We start from the raw sequence: 20240 nt of genomic DNA on the forward strand, positions 1-20240 counted from the left end.
AAGGGCTGTAGGAGCAGAACTGCAAGTGCCTGAGAGGAGGGCTGTATTTACCTCATTTATAAATATAACCCAGGGTGTTTTCTTGTTTGTAACAGCGGTGAAAGTGTTTTTTTTTTTTTTTAGGTTACAACTTGAGGCGTCCGAAGAAATACTGTTTACAATTGGGCACACGTGAGTTATGAGTAATGTTAACTATCACCTACACCTCCTTTGAAGTACAGATGCAAGAATGAACATTTAACTATGCACCTGGGCACTTGGATTGTGCAAGCCAAGCCTTTCTCCCGCTGCAATCCTTGCCTCACAAACTCCCCGAGCGCGCTGCTTTTCCGTGCCCTTATCCTGCAACTTTCTTCGCTGCTGAGCAGCTTCTGCCCAGCTGGCAGCCTTGGACAGCTCTGACACCTCAAAAACGCGTGACAAAAATCGAGCTTACGCGCCGCGATGCGATTAATGACACGCGTTAGAGGCTGAGTAAGGAGCGAGCCCTCAGCAGCCTCCAGTCTCCCCTCAGAGCACCAACGGTCACCGCCTCGCGCACCCGCCCCGTCAGGGAAGGGGGGAACAGGGGAGGGGGAGGGGGAGGGAAGGGGGGGGGGTCTCGCTTCTGTGATTGACACCCCTCTGAGCCACTCAGAGCTGGCTCTGCCTGCAGGGCGCGGGGCTATTGGTCGGGGCGGCGGGGGTGGGTGGGCGCAGCTCCGTGGAGAGGGGTGGGTGGCGTAGGCGCGGTGGCTGCCGCTACTCGCAGGCGCTGCGGGGTCACCTCGCTGCTGCCTCCTGCCTGGGAGCGAGCCCGGCCCCGCCCCACCGCCCGCCATTCCCTCCCTCCCTGCCTCCTGCCCGCCCGCTCGGTCTCTCGGTTTTTCTCTCGGGGGGCTCCGCAGCTCGCAAGATGGCTGACGGCCGCGACGTCGCCGCGGAGCAGCTGAAGCAGTGGCAGAGCCAGCGGGGCTCGCAGGTGCGCGGCGGCGGGGCCGTAACGGTCGCGGGGCGCCCTGAGGGGAGAGGGGGGCGCCCTGAGGGGGGCTGGTGACCAGGGGTGATGGCAGCGGGGGGTGGTTGCGGGTAGGACCGGGGCGGGAGGTTGGTGCAAGGCGTGGGGATGGGTAGTGGGCTGCAGAGCCCTCCTGCACAAGTAAATGCCCACAGAAATGCTTGTTTAAGCGTGTAAGCGCTGCGATGCCTGGTGTCGTGGCTCTTCAGAGCCGCCGTGTCAGGTTCCACTAGGTGTGTTGACAGGAACGCGTTTGGGGCATTAAATACCCTTTGTGTTGCTCATGCTGGCCAGCCGTCTCATAAAACACTATGGGCTACTTTACTGAAGGGTTTTCGGAAGGGTTACTTCTTAAAAGAACAGTCCCCCCTGTTTGTAGTCGTTTTTATTTTCTTGTTTTCACCAAAAAAGTACTGTATGAAGACTATTTCAGTGGTGAGATATGCCATATTCTGCCATATTTCACAGTTCACTCTTGGACTGTTGATGATATTATTTATATAGATGGCAGCTTAGCTTTTCTGTAGTGAAACAATATTTAAATATAGGCCAAGGTTAATTTGGAGACTGGGAGGTAGCACAGAGCCTGTGTTGCATAAGGAGTCATGAGACCTTCAGATAGAGAGTAGGGAAGGCTTATTAGAATTTTAAAGTGACTTGTATAAGGTGCAAAGTATCAGTAATGCCTGGAAGTATGCACTTTGATGTATGGTGTTTACAACAGCTGTGACTAAAATTCTCCTGGCTTCGATTCCTGTGACAGTTGCTTTGAATCTGCATGTTCATCTCTTCAGGTTTTGGCTGTGTGCAGTTCCCAACCATATGAAAATACAGGCATCAAACTCAAAGCCAGGAGTAGTCTGAGGGTTCTTGTTGGAACTAACATGTTTCCTCCTCCTTCCTCACGTGGATGGACTTGTTTTGTGTGCCCTGCATGCCATTATCCTGAAACTAAGGGGAATATATCATACTGGTTGAAAAAGTGTTCGTACTTCTCATGCCAACATTGGAAAGAACATCTTAGAAAGTTTTCCTATACAAGAGACTTTACAGCTACAAAACTCTTCACTAAAATGTTTTTGATATGCTTTGTTTCAGAAAGATATATTTTTAGATATTGTTTCTAGCAGTCTTATATGCTAATGTTGTGGAAGAAATAGGTTTTTGGGCAACAATGTAGCTTGTTCATTTGAAAAAGGCTGCATTTACCAGCCTTCGTACTTTGTTGCATATATAGTTTTTAACTAACATGCAGTGTTTTTTTCCTTCAGGTACTTATGCTGAAGGTATTATAAAACCTTCAAAAGGTTTTATGGGCAAATCAAAAACTCCTTTTTAAAACTAAGGATACATGGTGGGTTTTTCCTGCTGTCTGTCCCTTACCAAGGGCTTTTGTGACCTGCTGCTCAGCAAAGCCCTCAGGAGTAGGTTTATGTGTTATAGTCCTACCCCTGTATGGTTAAACCTACTGGGCTTCTCAGAATCTGTAAACAATTCCAGATGAGCAGGGTAGCTCTCCATGACTTCTCTGTGCCTCAGTGGACTGGGTGGAGCTAGGTAGCTGCTCCACAAGGACATAAATATCAGTGACTTTAGAATCCCACTCTGTGGGCTGCAGGGGGGTGTAACAGGGACTGCAGAGGAGATGTGTTGTGTTAGAAATCCAGAATCCAATCACCAAGTTTCCTTCTTTTTGAATTGTAGTATGCAGAATTTATAAATGGTGTTTGAGCTGTGCACAGGGTTTGTATGTTGCAGTGCCACAGGCTGCTGTGGAGTGAGGATGCAGTGGAAGTCTCTGTATGTGTGGAACATGTAGGAAGGATGGACATGTCTTATCAATAGGAGTACAAGAAATGTGGAGAGAAAGATACAGAAGCTTAGGATGCCATCGGTGGGATCTTTTTTTTTTTCTCACGTTACAAAGAGCTTGCTCGTCTTGTATTGATGACTGTCATACTCATATATAAAAAAAAAAAAAGAAAAAGAACTTATGCTTGGTAAAATAAATGAATATTGTTTTTTAGCTTTTAGAAATGTGAAAACTTTAATCAGCAAAAATGATGAAAATCAAAGAAAACGTGCAGGAATTGGATTTTTAAGAAGTGTTTACCTAAGCAAAACTTTCTTGACTAAAAAGTTGAATTTAAAAAACAAGTTTTAAAAGTTGAATTTACAATCCTCTTATATTGTGACAAATTTTTGGTCTCACCTGTGGACATGTGTTTATTAGAATACTATTTTGAGATGTTAAACCTTTAGCATAACTAAGAATGAGAACTTTCAGTTCCATCTGCCCTGGTGACTGCTCAAAGTGAGCAGTGAAATCATTTTCTTTGGCCCATTTAAAACTGAACATAATATAAGGCAGGCAGAAGAGAAGCAGGGGAAAGAGTATTGAGAACAGCTTCCACTTCTCTTTATTTCCATTGACAAACTCTAGGTAATATTTTCATTGAAATAAAAGTTTCTTTAACTTGAGAGTACTCTAAATAAAGCTTAAATGGCAACTTTGTAAGTTTCCGAACATCTGTAAAGTTCCTGTTTGTAACTGTTTGAATGTTTGTAACATTCTTTAAAGTTTGTATCAACTGCAATGTAGGTTAGCATTTCAAATATCCTGAAGTAGTCTAGGAATTGAATATATGCTTATAGCTAATGAATTAGTGAATGAAGAATAAAGAACCTGGTTATTTTGTGATTTCAAGTCAGTTAGCACATGCTGCATATTAGTAAGAACACGTTGGAAATGCAGTTATCCTGTCAAATGTCTTTTATGTGGTTATTCATGTACAAGTGCTAAACAAAGGCAAATGACTCCTCCTGCGTGCTTCACCTCACCCAGAGCTCTGGGTGTAGATGTGAGTAATTGTTCTGCCCCTGTCTCTGAGCTGTCTCTTGGGAAGTATCTGGAGGCTAGTTGGGTGCAGCATACTCTTCCATGAGTTACAGGCTGGAATTTTGCCTGTTCAGTGATAGGATTAAAACACTTCAGGAAAAATGTGGATTGTCAGGATAAAGTTGGAACCCATGAACTCACTGATAGTAGTAAATGCCTCATCAAGGGTTACTTTGTTCATCCCATCCCTTTTCATTAACGAAACTGTAAAAGGGAGGGGATGAGTGGGTTTGTCCTGGTGCATTTCCCATGGTTCAGTTACGTGGATGCTTCTGGCAGAAAAAGGTGGGACGATACTGGTATCCTATGTGGATACATGCCAGTTTAGTGCAATGTATAAATGTGGATTTGGTGTTAAATAGCCATGGTCTGACTCAAATATTTGAGCTCAGATATCTGTTGCAAGTTCTTTGCTTATTCTTTTCTTGCCAACTTGAATTCTGTTCAATATCCTTGACCAACGCTGCCCCTGCTCCCAACAGTTAATAGATGTGCCCCAGGGACAAACCTGATGTCTGCCACCATCAGGTCTCTGGAGCTGATGGACTTTTGCTTGCTATGTTTTATGCAGTACTCAGCAAAATGGATCTGTCACCTTATAGGGGAGTATGAATGTAGATGTGATGCAGATAAATTCTTCTCTGCTGGATTTTTTTTTTTTTTTTTTTTTTTTAAGGGAAGTGGGAGGACACTAGTTAAATAACGCTACAGAATTCTAGCAGTGGAGTGATCTTGGGGTGTCTCTCATCTTTGGGTACAGGGTCACTCCCAGTGCACAAAGATGCTGCACTTGGAAGGAGCCTACAAGAATGGTTAACTTAGATGTGGTATGGAAGGGTGGGGCAAACATTGAATATGGGCTATTTCAGGCAATTCCTTTAAAAAGACAGTTCTGGTTTCCTGTCCTTTTGACAGATAATAACTTACAGTAGGGCTTCTGATAATCCTCTTCCTTCAATCACTCCAGGTTTGAATCTGGAGTGATTCCCTGGGTGTTCCTGCTTATGTCATTATCACAACTCTTTCAGACTAATGATGGTAGCAATGTGTGCCTTCTAGTCATTGCTGTGACTTCATATTTTCTTGAAGCAAGGTAAAGTCTTAATAAAATTTCTGAACCATTGAAAACATTCCGTGGTTATCTATGACATTAACTGCTGTTGTTAAGTAGCCTCAGACATAGGACTGTGCTGATGCAGCTGTGCCTCTAATTTCTGTAACAATTTCCAGAATCTTATGCTGTTTTCTAATGTACTTTCATATGTGATACAACTGTTGACCAGGTATGGGTGTTATGTGGCTTAGAGGATTTTTGGCTTCTGGTGTTGATCCTGACTTCCTTTTTCAGAGGCCAGATGTCTTGACCACTGGAGCTGGGAACCCAATTGGGGATAAGCTCAATCTTATGACAGTAGGGCCCCGTGGTCCTCTTCTGGTTCAAGATGTTGTTTTCACTGATGAGATGGCTCATTTTGACAGAGAGAGGATTCCTGAAAGAGTTGTGCATGCAAAAGGAGCAGGTATGTTTCATTAATACTTATTTGTGTTTTTCTTCATGCAGCACTAGGCTTTAAAAATCTTTGAGATAACCAATTCTTATAGATGCGTTGCATTACAATATAATCTATGATCTAGTTATACTAATAACAGCAAGAACAGGAATTAAAGCCTAGTTTAGAACCACTTGTAGTATCTTTGACCTGAAGGTAGATGGATCAAGCATGTGAAGCTTAAAGTGACTTTTTACTTTTTTTTTTTTTTTTTTTATAATTCAGTTTTAACATCTGCCTATATCTTCATAGTTGTGGAACTGGCATCTGTTTTGTTACATATAGCTTATAAACTATGGACTGAATCTTATTGTAATGTGAGTGTATACAGAAAAAATTCCTCTGTGGGAGTAAAAGTAACTGTGTTGCTTCATCTGGTTTAAAGATGGACCGACAGTGCTGCAACGCATGCCAGGATTGAAGAAATACATGTCTTGCTCAGAGATAAATATGTAAACTCTTGGCAGAAAAGCACTCAGAGTTACTGTTTATTTTGTAGAGCAGAAGTAAGGCCTGTATTGCTGCCAGGAACTGTTAACGATGTGTTCAAGATGGGGAGGGGGAAATGCTGTGCAAGCAGTATGTAGTGTGTGATATAAACTTTGTTCTTGGGTGATTTAGTGCATAGATTTAAACTGGTGTATTGCCATGATTTCTTTTGGTTTTATGATGTTCAAGCAGGCGGCACTGAATAATGTGCTTTGTGAGTGACAGGAAAGTATCCTGATAATCTGATATTTCTAAATGCTTTTTTTCAGGTGCTTTTGGCTATTTTGAAGTAACTCATGATATTACGAAGTATTGTAAGGCAAAAGTGTTTGAACACATTGGAAAAAGAACACCAATTGCTATACGGTTCTCAACTGTTGGTAAGGCTCTGAAGTTATTGTGTATCTTCTTACATGGGTACTAATAGTTAACACTGATATTGATATGTTTGCATTACAGAGCACTGAAATTGAACTTCAGATATTTTGAAATGTTATGGCACCTAATTCCTCTTCTGTCAATTTCATTTAATTTTTAAGACCTTAATGATAAGCAGGGTCTGTGCCTTCTGGCAAGAACCCACTGTAGGTACTTCTGTTGGTACTTTCTCCCTTACAATGTGGAAGAAAGAAATGGTAGTCTGCTATTTTTGGTTGTGATGGAAAGCTTACTTTGTTTCTGGATGGATCATAAAAACGAACTTGCATACTGCAGTTCTACGCTTGAAATTTGAAGGCTTGAAATCTTCTGCTGTATTAATGACTTTGAGATGAGTGGTGTGGAAAATAAACTCTAGGCAAATAATAATCTTCTCTAAACAAAATCTTCTTTCTTTTTCTAAAGAGCTGAATGAATGAATTTATAATCTTAAATGATATTAGGTAAAACGTGCATTATAAGAAATACCTTATACCTGATAGAAAAATGACCTTTAAAAAGGTATGTTACTATTTTATGTTTAAAAAAAATCTAATGAGAATTTAGTTCTGGAAAATTGTCTTGGAGAAAAGGGAAGGGGAGGAAGAGGACAAAGCTCAAGTAGCTGCTGTTTTTGGCCTACTAGCCTTTACTGTCACCAAAACTCAGGTGCTCATGGAATGTCCTCTGGGGGTTGGGGTAAAAAGCACACAGCTGAGCTTGATGAGCAAACTGTGCTAAAGAGGTATGTTGCACTGTTACCTTTCCTTTCCCTGCTATGTTTAAACATGTTTCTTCCTAGTTATTTCATAGTAAACAATGATTTTCCAAGAGAGATTGAGTGTCTTAATTATTTCAACATGCTGACTAGCATTAACTGTTTCTGAATACATATAGAATGCTTTTGATCAGGTATCGTGGTGGATGCTTTTGCTGTGGTGTAATCTACCCACTGAAAGGATTGTTTTGGGTAAAGCTGGGGGGTAATTAGAAGCATTGCAACTCTTCTATGAGTTGCATACACTACTTAGATTGCTACCTTCCAAACGAGAGCTTTCACAATGGGATTTAATACACAAGCTAATATACTTTTTGCCAATTCAGCCTTATCTGATGTCTGTTAGTGATAAAGCAAACAAGTACATCCACTCAAACCAATAAAGACTAGAATTTGCATCAACTATGGCCTGCATGCTTGGGTGGGTGTCTATTTACACTTTGGAAGCTTCAGGCACTGTCTGAAGTATTATGGCAAATATAACAAATTCCATAGTAAAGAAGAGACTTTAATCAAAAAAAAAAAAAAATCAAAGCCAAACACTCTCAGGATCTTATGGCATATTCTAAAGTTCCATAGTTTTATGCTTAGAATTGGTTTCATACTGTAACACTTGTATACATTCTTATGTTTCTTCAAGCTGGAGAATCTGGGTCAGCTGATACAGTTCGTGACCCTCGAGGCTTTGCAATGAAATTCTATACAGAAGAGGGTAACTGGGATCTTGTGGGAAACAATACTCCTATCTTCTTTATTCGGGATGCAATGTTGGTAAGTATGTACCAAAGACAATGGTACTTCGTGAAAGAGTCCAAAGGCTTGTTCACATCTTATTCTTGCTTCACTGAGAAGCAAAATTCCATGTTTTGACATGCTTACTCTATCCATTGGATGTTCCAATAGTTTTTGATTTGATAAGGTGGTATTTAAAAAAAACTTCAATAAGAGATAAAGCTTGATTACTTATGTTGGTACTTTGATACCACACGTGCTTAGCTGTTTGCTTTTGCACATGTCCCTGCGTAATAGCCATCAGGTAAATAATTGTGATTTTAACCCTCAAGTCATTTCAGCTTCACTGGTGTTAGAAATAGCTATTTACTCTGTAGATGTCTTAAATTTCAAGGCTATTCGAAGGAAAGCTGAAAAGCTTCTTATAAATTCTTTTGTATTAAATCTGATTATTTGTGTAAGTTTAACTGTACTTTGTAAGAAGAGGGGACTTTCCTAAGAATAGAGTTGTTCTGTATGACTTAAATTGATATTTTATAATATTATATTTTATATCTCTGTATTCATTTTGGAGTTAAATATCCAATAGTTTATATGAAATCTGAGTACTTGCCTTATTTTATTAGGCAGAAGTTGAAAGCATTGTCTGGCTCTGAGCATCCTGTTTATCATAATTGTAAATATTTTGCTTTTAGAGTCAAATCAGTGAAGTTATGGTAATTGAAAAACTTTCTCATCTTTCACTGTCTTGTTCCTTTTGTAGATAAAAAATGTATTAGGAAAAAAACCCTGTACATCTTATTCAGTACCAGAAGTTGCTTAGCATATCCTGTATGACTTGCAAAATGAAGTTAAACTTTTTTTCCCTCCCCTCCCCCTGACAAATTAGTTTCCATCCTTCATCCATAGCCAAAAGAGGAACCCTCAGACTCATTTGAAGGACGCAGATATGGTATGGGACTTTTGGAGTCTTCGCCCTGAGTCTTTGCATCAGGTAAGGTTCTCTTGAATATCATGGCAACATAAGTTTTTAACTGAAACTGCTTTATCTGGATCCAATGTAATCTTTTAAGAACTCTAAAGGTCAGAGGCCTACTATAGCTTTTAATGCTCTTGACATGTTTTTATGTTTTTCTAGTTTTGCCTTTTCTTTTATAGGCTATGAAATAGACAGGATTTTTGTTTCCATAATCATATTTTACATAGAGGTAAAGGGGAAGTTAGTGGACTTTCTTAGTATTAAAGTAGTGAGAATATCGATCGTCAGCAAACTGTATATTAACATTATGTATAGAGAAGAATGTTATACCAAAAGAAGCAAATACAAAATTCAGTATATGTATCCTTTTGAAAAAGAAAATGGATTAATCTGAAAGCCTTTCAGTTACTACTGCTTGGGAAGTGGTATCACAAGTATTGTTTGTGGTAATAAGCCTAAAGGAAGCTGCATTTGGAATAGCTTTGCATGGTGGTATGTTTATTGCTTGAGAAATCAGTTATTCAGGACTTCGCATTTCAGATGTTTTTTAAAACCTGTTGAAAATTGTATATTTAAATTATCCATGCTTATCTGCCCTGTGCTTATAGGGAGAATGATAACATTAATGTGCAATATTAACCTAAAGATAACGAATATTTCATGTGGCCATACTTCTTCACACAAGTTCAATTCACATCCTTGTATGTGGAAAGTCTAAGCAGTCTTAGTTTAAGTCTTAGAACCTTAAACTATAACATCCTAGAATATTTTCTCTCGTTAAGATGACTTCCAGTGATGCAGATGAATTTAAGTGACCTTTGACTCAAGTGGTCCTTTATTTGTACTGTTGAACGAGCAAATGTTGTTGGGTTCTTCTCTTTAGGTGTCTTTCTTGTTTAGTGACCGTGGTATTCCTGATGGATATCGCCATATGAATGGATATGGATCACATACTTTTAAACTGATTAATGCTAGTGGGAAAGCAGTTTATTGCAAGTTTCATGTGAAGGTATGTTCTTCTCTAGTTATCTCTTGGAAAGATATGTCATACTGAATTTAAAAAAATAACGAAGGTTGTCTGAATGTTCTGTAGTTAATTTTTAGTTCAGAAAACATTTATTCATGCATAGACCAAATGTAAATGGTGTATGTTTTTCATCAGTTGCATACATCTAATGAATGAAGGATGTTCCTGTTTAGGAATGTTTTAATGTATGTGATATGTTCATGGCTACAGCATAGTTCAGATTCAACAGCTGTTTCTTCAGGTAAAAATCCTCTGTCTGGCTCTGGTTATTGTTCCTGTTAGCATTCTGTATATGAGTCACACTGATACAGTATTTCCAAGTTGTATGTGAGTCAAGCAATATAATCCTCAATTCCTAAGAGCTCTGTGGCTGAAACTTACAGAACTTTTATGACTTTGTCAGAACGTACTTGGTAGTACATCTTGCTTGGAAACAACTTCCCATCAGTTTTAAAGACAACACAGATTCTTACTTTGTTAGATGTTAGTAGAGGCTGGACACGCCTTTGGAGCAAGACTTGAGAAACCATTATGTTAAACCAAGAAGGATTGCATAGCAGCTTTTACCTTTTGAGGTGTCAGAAGCTTATAAAAATGAGACTTCAGTGCTAAGTGTCAGAAATTAAGGGGAAGGAGAAAAAAGTTTAAAAATTACAGATCATGTAGGATGTTCAGCATTGAAGGTGGCCACCCTTTTATCAGTTTGTGTTGGCATGTGGTCTATAGGAAGGGATGGGATGGTAAGATAGTAAAGGAATACTCTGTCTGTAAAGGGAAACATCTCTATTTGATGTGCTGTATCATATTTTTGTTCTGTAGTATAGTATTACATTTATTTCACAGAATCAGAATGGTTTGGGTTGGAAGGGACCTTAAAGATCACTGAACTCCAATCCCCTCTTCCCCTTTCCACCATGGACAGGGACACCTTCAACTAGACCAGGTTGCTCAAAGCCCCATCCAACCTGGCCTTAAACACATTCAACTTACCTGGGCAACCTGTTCCAGTGCCTTTATCACCTTTCATGCTAAAGAATTTTTCTTATCGAAATTAAATCTACCCTTTTTTAGTTTATCTCCCCAGCTTTCTTGTGGGCTCTTGTTTAGATACTAAGAGGCCACCATATGATCTCCCTGCAGCCTTCTCTTTTCCAGGCTGAACAACCCCAACTCTGTCTGTCCTTGTAACAGAGGTGTTCCAGCCGTTTGATCATCTTTGTGGCCCTCATCTGGACTTGTTCTAATTTGCGCTTTATCATAGAACTAACTTTTATTTGGAAAGCAGCTGTTGAATGTAATGTGTACTACTGAATGTACTCTGAACCTAAATTGCTGGGGATTAGGAGATGGACAATCATGCTCTTAAATCTTGAGTCTTGTTAAAAACATGTTTTTGTGTGTTTTTTTTTTTTTTTGTAATTTCTGCATTTATAACTGGTTCTATTTCTCTCATTGCTTTTAGACTGATCAGGGCATCAAAAATCTTTCTGTTGAGGAAGCAGGAAGGCTGGCTTCTACTGATCCTGATTATGGAATACGTGATCTTTACAATGCCATAGCCCATGGCAACTACCCATCCTGGTCTTTCTACATTCAAGTTATGACATTTGAAGAAGCAGAGAAGTTTCCATTTAATCCTTTTGACTTAACTAAGGTATATCTGCTACAACTGTGAATATTTTATTTCAGTTTGTTTAAGAGGTCATGAGATGAAAACTTAGGAAATGCTGGAAACAAGCTTATCCATAAATAAAGCAAACAGGTTCCACAGAGTAGCACTGTTTAGGGTCCAGTTCTTATGACTACAGTTGGTCTGTCCCTTTTATTCCTATCACTTCATTTTTTTTTTTTTTTAAGTGTGCTGTTTATTACATGGTCAGGATGAGTCAGAAATTCCAGAGATGAAATCATATACCTGTAAAACATATTGGGGCATGGGATGGGGGGGAATATGTCCAGTTATTTAATTTTGAGTGCTGGGTATTTAATCCAGAAAGCTGGAAATCAGATCAAATTCCTGTGGTATAGTGTAAAATCTGATGTTGTTCTTCCTTGGAGAAATATGTTTAGGGCTTGATTTAGGCTTGTAGATTACAACTGTACTGCATTTCAAAAGTCTGATCTCAGATCATAGTCACACCCTGAGCTAGCTAGTTTTGAATGTTGTTGATCATGTAGTTTCTGATCTTGGTCTCATCTTTTGTCAGATTTCTATTTGCTATTCCAAAGAATGGCATGCTGAAAGACTAACAGAATTGTATTTTTTTCCTCAAATATTGCTCCCCTGAAATGGCCAAATAATTTTGACCTTGAAAGTTTAGGCCAAGAGGAGAAAGAAAAGGCTAGTTAAGCTGGTTATATTTTGTAGTAGCCGAAAACAATCATGCTACCAGTTCCACCTACAATATTGCATTCCTAGGCATCTCTTCAAGTGCCTGTGGGTATTTTATTTAAGTAGTCAAGTGCTGAGATTATGCTGTGATGAAATAAGTTGCATGAATACTCTGAATTGCAAAAGACTTGGACGTTCCTCAACATTTATTAGCAAAATAGAAATGACTTCAGTAATGTATTCTCTCAGTTGAGACTATTAGGTAGCTCTTGCCTGTTTTATTATTTAAGCTACATAATACAACATTTATTTTAATGCATGTGTTTAATGTCTTATAGATCTGGCCACATGGTGACTACCCTCTCATTCCTGTGGGAAAGCTTGTTTTGAACAGGAATCCTGTCAATTACTTTGCAGAGGTAGAACAGATGGCATATGATCCAAACAACATGCCACCTGGTATTGAACCTAGCCCTGATAAGATGCTGCAGGTAAACTATGGTCAAAATCTCATATTTCCTTGTTTATGGAAGTATTGCTATCACTGTATCATAGAATCACAGAATGGTTTGGGTTGGAAGGGACCTTAAAGACCATCTCATTACAGTCCCCTTGCCATGGGCAGGGACACCTTCCACTAGACCAGGTTGCTCAAAGCCTCATCCAACCTGGCCTTAAATGCTTCCAGGGATGGGGCATCCACAACCTCTCTGGGCAAGTCAGAGAGGTTGTGGATGTGCCTCATCACCCTCTTATAAAGCCATTACCCCTTGTCCTCTTGCTGCTTACCCTTGTAAAAAGTTCCTCTCCAGCTTTCTTGTAGACACTTTTATGTACTGGAAGGCCACTATAAGGTCTCCCTGCAGCCTTCTTTTCTCCAGGCTGAGCAACCCCAACTCCCTCAGCCTGTCTTCTAAGAAGAGTTGCTCCAGCACTCTCTTCCAGTGTTGTGGCCTTCCTCTGGAATCACTCCAGTGGGTCCGTGACTTTCTTGTGTTGAGGACCTAAGTGCAGGCTGCAGTACTCCAGGTGGGGTCTCATGAGAGTAGAGTGGAAGGGGAGAATCACCTCCCTCAAACTGCTGGCCATTCTTCTTTTGATGCAGCCCAGGATATGGCTGGCTTTCCGGGCTGTAAGCACACATTGAGAAGCCAAACGTGAGCCAGCATCAATCAACACCCTTCAATAAGCCCTTCTCCTTAGGGCTGCTCTTAATCCATTCTCGGCCCAGCCTGTATTTGTTCTTGAGATTGCCCTGATTCAGGTGCACAACCTTGCACTTGGTCTTGTTGAACTTCATGATTCTTACACGAGCCCACTTATCAAGCCTGTTTCAGGTCCCTCTGGATGGCATCCCTTCCCTACAGTGTGTTGACTGCATCACACAACTTGGTGTGGTGTCATTGGCAAATTTCCTGGGGGTGCACTCAATCCCACTGTCCGTGTTGCTGGCAAAGATGTTAAACTGCATAGGTCCCAATATCAATCCCTGAGAAATGCCACTTGTAACTGGTCTCCACTTGAACATTGAACTGTTTACTGCAACTGGTTGTGATGTTCCTTATCTACTGAGTGGTCCATCTGTTAAATCCGTGTCTCTCCCACTTATAGACAAGGATGTCATGCAGGGCAGTGTCACTTGCTTTGTGCACATGCAAACTGTCATGGGCAAGGACACTTTCCACTAGACCATATTTCAGATGGAATAAATTTTTAAGTCTAAGGTTGAAAGAGATCTATTAATGTTATGCATTTTTTTTAAGGGTCGTCTTTTTGCGTATGCTGATACACATAGACATCGTCTGGGACCTAACTACCTACAAATTCCTGTGAATTGCCCCTTCAGAGCTCGTGTAGCCAATTATCAGAGGGATGGACCAATGTGCGTGACTGACAACCAAGGTATTAATGAAAATCCTTTTAAATATGATGATACTTGCATGTACTGTTTCTTCTGTTCATAGGGGATATAAAATGTTTGCTAAATAAATATAAATAGCCAAAAGTTATTTTTACATGGTGAGAAACATAAGCATATATATATGTAGACTACAGAATGCGTTCTTTATACATTTTTTGATGTTCCAAAAGGATGTGGATGTTCATTCTTACTTCTGCCTTATATCAAATAATTGATAGTTCCTATCTGGGTTTTCAATTTGATGTATATAACTGTCACTTGTGACAAATACTCATTTGCAATTTGTGTGTATATATACATATATGTATACATACACCAATTATGTAAACATATAATGGCTCTATCTCTTGCATTACTTCTGAAAAGCAGAGTTTAGATATTTGTGTGGAGTAAATTCCACACAAAGTGGAGTAAACTCCACACAAAAAATCTCCTGTAAGAATGGAATTTTACTTAGTCTTAAATGAAGTGAAGCTTAAGATGTTTTTGAAAACTTACTGATAGGTCATCATCAGGGCATGTGCAGAATACCCCAAGTCAAATGAATTCAATTATGTCTCTAGCTTGTTCATTTAAGTATGTCTGGGAACATACTTGTTAAAAGGGACTTATTTCAAAAGTGCTGAAATATTAATTGTTTAAAATTCAGAAATATGCCTGACAACTGGTTTCACGGAACTTAATTGGTATTTTGTTTTTACGTATAGGCAAAAATCTGTTCTAACAAATAAAAGAGACTAAATCTGTTAAGAAGGCAAATACAGACTCATTAAAAAGTTGAACTGCTTTGCTTTCTGACTTCCAAGAAACTGAAAGCCAGGAGTATAAATGTCAAGACTGGAATTTTAACTTTACCTCTATTACATGATATGTTCTGTCAGTGTTTGTCCAATAGTGTCTGATTTATACCTAAGCGTAAGCCAGTATACACTTAAGCTATGCCTCATGCTGCAAACATGTATTCCTCCGGGCTATGGGTCCTAACGCTTCTTGAAGGAGGAGGCGGAAATACTTTAAAAAACAGGAACTTGAAAACAATTACTCCGATCCAAGAGCAGATTCTTAAATTTTTTTTTTTTTTGAAGCCTTGTAAGTTAATTGTGTTTAAAATACAGACCCTTACATAGTTCAATGTAACCCTATTTCAAATAAGCAGTTGGAAGTATATTTTTATATTGCCTTTGGACTAAAACTTGAATGACCTCCACAACTTCATTAAAATTCTGAGCAATGGTGTTTTGAAAATGGCCAGACCTCCTTATTTCTGAAACAAAGCCTGTTTTTTACCCAAAGACTTATGTAAATCCTGCTTGTAGTAAGTGCTTTTTTAAGCACTGTCTGAAAGATAGCTGATCTTGAGCTTTGGTCGACATATAATTGAGAACTGTTTTTAATAAAGTAAATTTTAATTGATTTTTTTTTAGGTTCTTTTAGGCGAAGTACACTTTCTCTTCTAAATTAACCTGAGATCTGATTTCTTTTCATCTGATTTCTTTTTTCCCCCTTCCATCCCTGTTTGTATTCACTTCTCAGGTGGTGCCCCAAACTATTATCCAAACAGTTTTACTGGTCCAGAAGATCAGCCTGTTGTGAAGGAGAGCCGCATGTGTATTTCAGGAGATGTGCAGCGTTTCAATAGTGCAAATGAAGATAATGTGTCTCAGGTATGATGTATGAGGCTTTTATGCTGCTTATTATAGAAGATGAGTGTATGGGCTGTCTAAAGAATACTAACAAGGAACATTCCATCACGGATCTCTTTGCTGAAGCATTTGGTCTAACCTGAAGTTCAGATACCATAGAACTTTGAAAGATCTCTGTATATTTTAATAATGATGAATAACTGTCCTTTTGCTGACAGGGCAGTTAATCAACTCTTACCGACCTCTCTGCCATCTATGTTTGAGCGTTGATATTTAGAGGTAGTGATTTTCAGTTTTCCTGCAACTGGTGTATGCAGATACTAAAACTAGAATTTACATGTAATGTCATGATCATCAATTCGTGAATTGGAGCCCAACAGCATATTTGTTTTCACTAGTTAGATAATGAGTGATTTCAAGCTTGAAATGAGTTGCTAGCAGGTTTGCTTGGAGAGAAAAAAAAAAAAAAAACAAACAACAACTTGCCAATTGGCTGCCTTTGGAGTTGTATTTAAGTGTTGCCTGACTAGTAAGTGAAAGCTATTTTTTCAGTAATAATGAATTTTAAGTCCAAGTACTATGGCTTAGTGTTCAGTTTTCAAGATAAAACTGTTTCTGTTTATAAGGTGCGAGATTTCTATATCAAAGTGCTGAAGGAGGATGAACGTCAAAGGCTGTGTAAAAATATTGCTGATCATCTTAAAGATGCTCAACTCTTCATTCAGAAGAGAGCTGTAAGTAGCCTAGATATTTTTTGTCTTTGCTCTTCTTTCCAGACTTCCATGCAGTGTAGCAACTTTTCATCAAAATATCAATATGCTTATGGAGAAGGTCAGGAATTCTAGATTTTCTTGTGCAGGAGTTATGAATACAGAACACTTACATGTGTGCATAGTTACAGGAATAAATAAACATGTTAAAATGACTTTGCTGCTGGAAATAATAAGATTGCTGAACATCGGGGATGTCATTATATGTTTACCTTAGTACTTTAAAAATCAGATGACTGCCAGTAGTGTTAGGCCAAAGGTTGGACTAGATGATCTTGGAAGTCTCTTCCAAGCTAGATGATTCTGTGATGTTTGTCTACGGAGAAGGAAGAGAGCCGGTGTCAGGGAGGAACTGGAACTTTCCTGATTTAAAACAAAATTCCACTGGGAAAGACCTCTAAATTTGGCATTATAGAAACAGTGAGTCATTGTACTCATTGCTCCTTTCTGGCTGGTCAGATTCAAATGTGTTTTTTTTTTTTTTTATTATTATTTTATTTTATTTTATTTTATTTTTTTTTTTTTGGAAAAGTGTTTTCCTCCTCCTGTTCCTCGTATGTCCTGGTATAGACCATGGAATATGAAAAAAAAAATTGAAGGGTATCTCACGGAGAGAAATCAAGTTCTTGTCTTGTTTTTTTTTTTTTTCCTGTTAAGGTGAAAAACTTCACTGATGTTCATCCTGACTATGGTGCCCGTATTCAATCATTACTGGACAAATACAATGCTGAAAGTGGGAAAAAGGTATGTTAATGACTTGCGTAGTTGAATTTTCATGGGTTGGATTTTTTCATTTTTTCCATAACTCCACCGAAGTGAGAGATCAGTTTTGATCTACATTTGATTTAAATCGGAGGAATTAATGCATGTGGTATCTAAAAAATGTGGAAGCATCACTCCTAACTACATTAAACATATCTTAACCAGTGATATAAGATAATCTTGTTTTAGTTGTTTCTTAAAGGTACTGGAAGATAACTGTAAGTGCAATGCAGGCTGTTCAGGTTGATCCTTAGACCAAATCATCTATTTTCTGTACTCTTTAAAAAAAAAAAAAAAAAAATGTATATATATATATATATACACACACACACTTATTTGAGACTCGCCTAGATGCTGTGCTTGCTACGTAGAATAACAAAATTGCTGCTATAAGTACGCAATTCTTTCTGAAGTGACTTATGACTACTTTCTGTGGAACTTGTTCTGAATATTTCTCTTATCATTTTTAGGATGTAATTAAGACGTACACACAAGCCACTTCTCGCATGTCTGCCAAAGAAAGATCCAACTTGTAAAGTGTGCTACAGAGATTTACCCTATGAATCTTGTTTCCACATGACTGCAGGACAACTTGTTGAACATGTTAATGAATGTAGCAGACTTCTGCACAAATACAGCAGTATTTTACAGGCTTGATTTATTAAGCTTTCAAGTGCCTGTATCTGTACTGAAAACAGTAAGTTACACTAGCTAACAATCCTAGTGCCTTTCAACACTAGTGCTTTACTGCTTGCTAACAATATAAAGTGTCTTCAAGGAAACTGATTAAGAAGTTTTTCTAGAAGGAAACATAAGTTTAATCAAAGTGTTTCTTTATTTTATAACTACTCTAGCTAAATCGCACAACGGAACTTGTCTAATGATACTGTGATTATCCTTGTGGATGAACTTGTTCACATTAAAAAGCTGATACTGCTTAGTATTGCTAATAAAATAGTTACCTGTAGGTATTTGTAGACACTTTGAGTTTAATTTTTGCCTTCCAGAAGGAAAGTACATATGCAGTAATTCTACTAAAACTGGTTCTTTCTCATTCATTATAAAAAAAAAAATAAAATAAAAATGAAGCTGAATAGGAAGTTGATCCTAACTGAAGTTAATCTCAACATATGTAAGTTTTATTCCTAATAATACTTTAAGGTAATAAATCCATGCATATTAGTGCTGGGTCAGAGATCACCATCTCCCTTGGATCATTTGAGGTAGATATTTTTCTAATTGTATACGTTTTACAACAAAACTGATTTACATCTTACAAGTCCTTGGGGTGGGGGGGATGCGGAAGTGTCCTTCCTAGTTTACAGGAATTTAAATAGAGAGACTAATTTAATAAAAACTATTCCCAATAGATATAGGTATAAAACCTGATTTTAGATGTCAGAATTTTGTCTACTGCTTGTAAACTAATTAATTGGTACAAAAAAAAAATGGAAACCTTTGAACTATAAAGTAATCACTCTTGGATCCAAAGGTGTTTCTTTAGCTTAGAGATACTTTTTGTCTACAATCTTGGAGTATAATCTTTAATAATGTCTTATGAACCAATGAAAAATTAATGTTTATATTAGAATTTAAAGTTCAGAGTGCAGTTAAATGATAATTATGTAATTTCTGGTCTTATCTCACTTGAATATGTATGGTGTTAGCCTAAGGAAGTACGCTGTCGGCATCTGAATGCTTTACCATATGTGCATAAAACAAAGCCAAGGCTTAAGCTATTGTTTTATAAGGGTTGAAATCCCACCGAGTTTTTTCCTCAATTATTTGGAAAGTGTTTCCGAGTTATGGGATAACTAGTGTTCAAGCTAACTATTGCAGTTTAGAACAAAAATCCGTCCTACCCATTACATGTTGAAGTTAGTCCTAACAGTCCAAGAAATGTTTCTGAACTGTGCTCAGTAGGATCAGGCAATCTGCCATGCATCTAAAATCCTGGCAAGTTTTAATAACTACTTTGCCTGTTATTTCTCCCTCTTCCTTTGCCAAAGAGAAAGATCAGTGCACATGTGTAACTGGTCCAGATTCTAGTTATACAGCATTACTTCCTTTTCCTTTCCTTGTTTGTCTGCTAATGTTGCTTTACTAGCATTCACATTGGAAGAAACATGATGATACAAAGGATTTCAGAGCCCAGCTAATAGATCTTAAGCAAGTATGTCAACTTCAATTCATAAAATCAAAATTTGATTCTTCTGAGGATCTATCTTGAGTTGTATTTTGAATAGGTATACTTCTTGATTCAACTTTCAAGTATGGGTTCACGTTATGAGAACTGATAGCAGATTTTTATTAAAAAGTTGTTAATGCTTTCACTAAATAGAAACATAGAAAGCTGTTAGAATGCTGTCTACTGATCTGTTGTGAAAAGCCATCTGTGATGCAGTAAAATAAAATAAAATGTCAGTTTATTTTACCCTATTTGCCTGATCAGGCTGGTGGGAGCTGGAAGAGCTGTGTGGATTGGTGGGAGTATTTCTCTGGCAGATGGAATCCTAATGAGTCTCGGAAAAGAGTAAGCAAGACTTAATCTTTAATTTTGGTGGTCTCTGCTGAATGGATAATACTGTCTTTCTCTTATTTCTGAAATAAAACAATTTAAACAACTCTGGGCTACATGTTGTCTTTTTTTGTGAGCATGTCTTCAATTTATTTTAATCTAGCAAGTTCATGCCTTCATTTGTGTGGTTTCCTTGTGCAGAAGCTGTTGAAGTTTTTGGGGAACTGGTGTTTATTTCAGAACACAAGCTATTTAGACTGCACAGACCCTGGTGGCATACAAAGGCCTTGGTCTCAAGGCTGACACTGGGAATTAATGGGGGAGGAGAGGGAGTGGCAGTGTCTTAAGTTTTTCTGTTCAGCTTTAGCATGGCAAAACTCCTGTTCAGAACTTCATTTAAAACTTGCGGAGTCTTCAGAAGAGTGC

The 20240-nt window shown here is 38.4% G+C and overlaps 1 protein-coding gene across 1 annotated transcript; it reads left to right on the forward strand.

Moving 5' to 3' along the window:
• The first annotated feature begins 742 nt into the window (after positions 1–742).
• CAT (catalase) lies at positions 743–19921 on the forward strand. The gene is made up of 13 exons (XM_082761681.1): positions 743–961; positions 5245–5416; positions 6205–6315; positions 7771–7901; positions 8752–8856; positions 9725–9850; positions 11331–11522; positions 12539–12691; positions 13964–14102; positions 15655–15785; positions 16391–16498; positions 17192–17278; positions 17767–19921. Exons 1-13 carry the CDS (start codon positions 896–898, stop codon positions 17830–17832), a joined length of 1587 nt encoding a protein of 528 aa, XP_082617807.1. The 5' UTR covers positions 743–895; the 3' UTR covers positions 17833–19921.
• Positions 19922–20240: the final 319 nt, after the last annotated feature.

This window comes from Aythya marila (assembly GCF_965140915.1).
Source record: "Aythya marila genome assembly, chromosome: 5".
NCBI lineage: Eukaryota > Metazoa > Chordata > Aves > Anseriformes > Anatidae > Aythya > Aythya marila.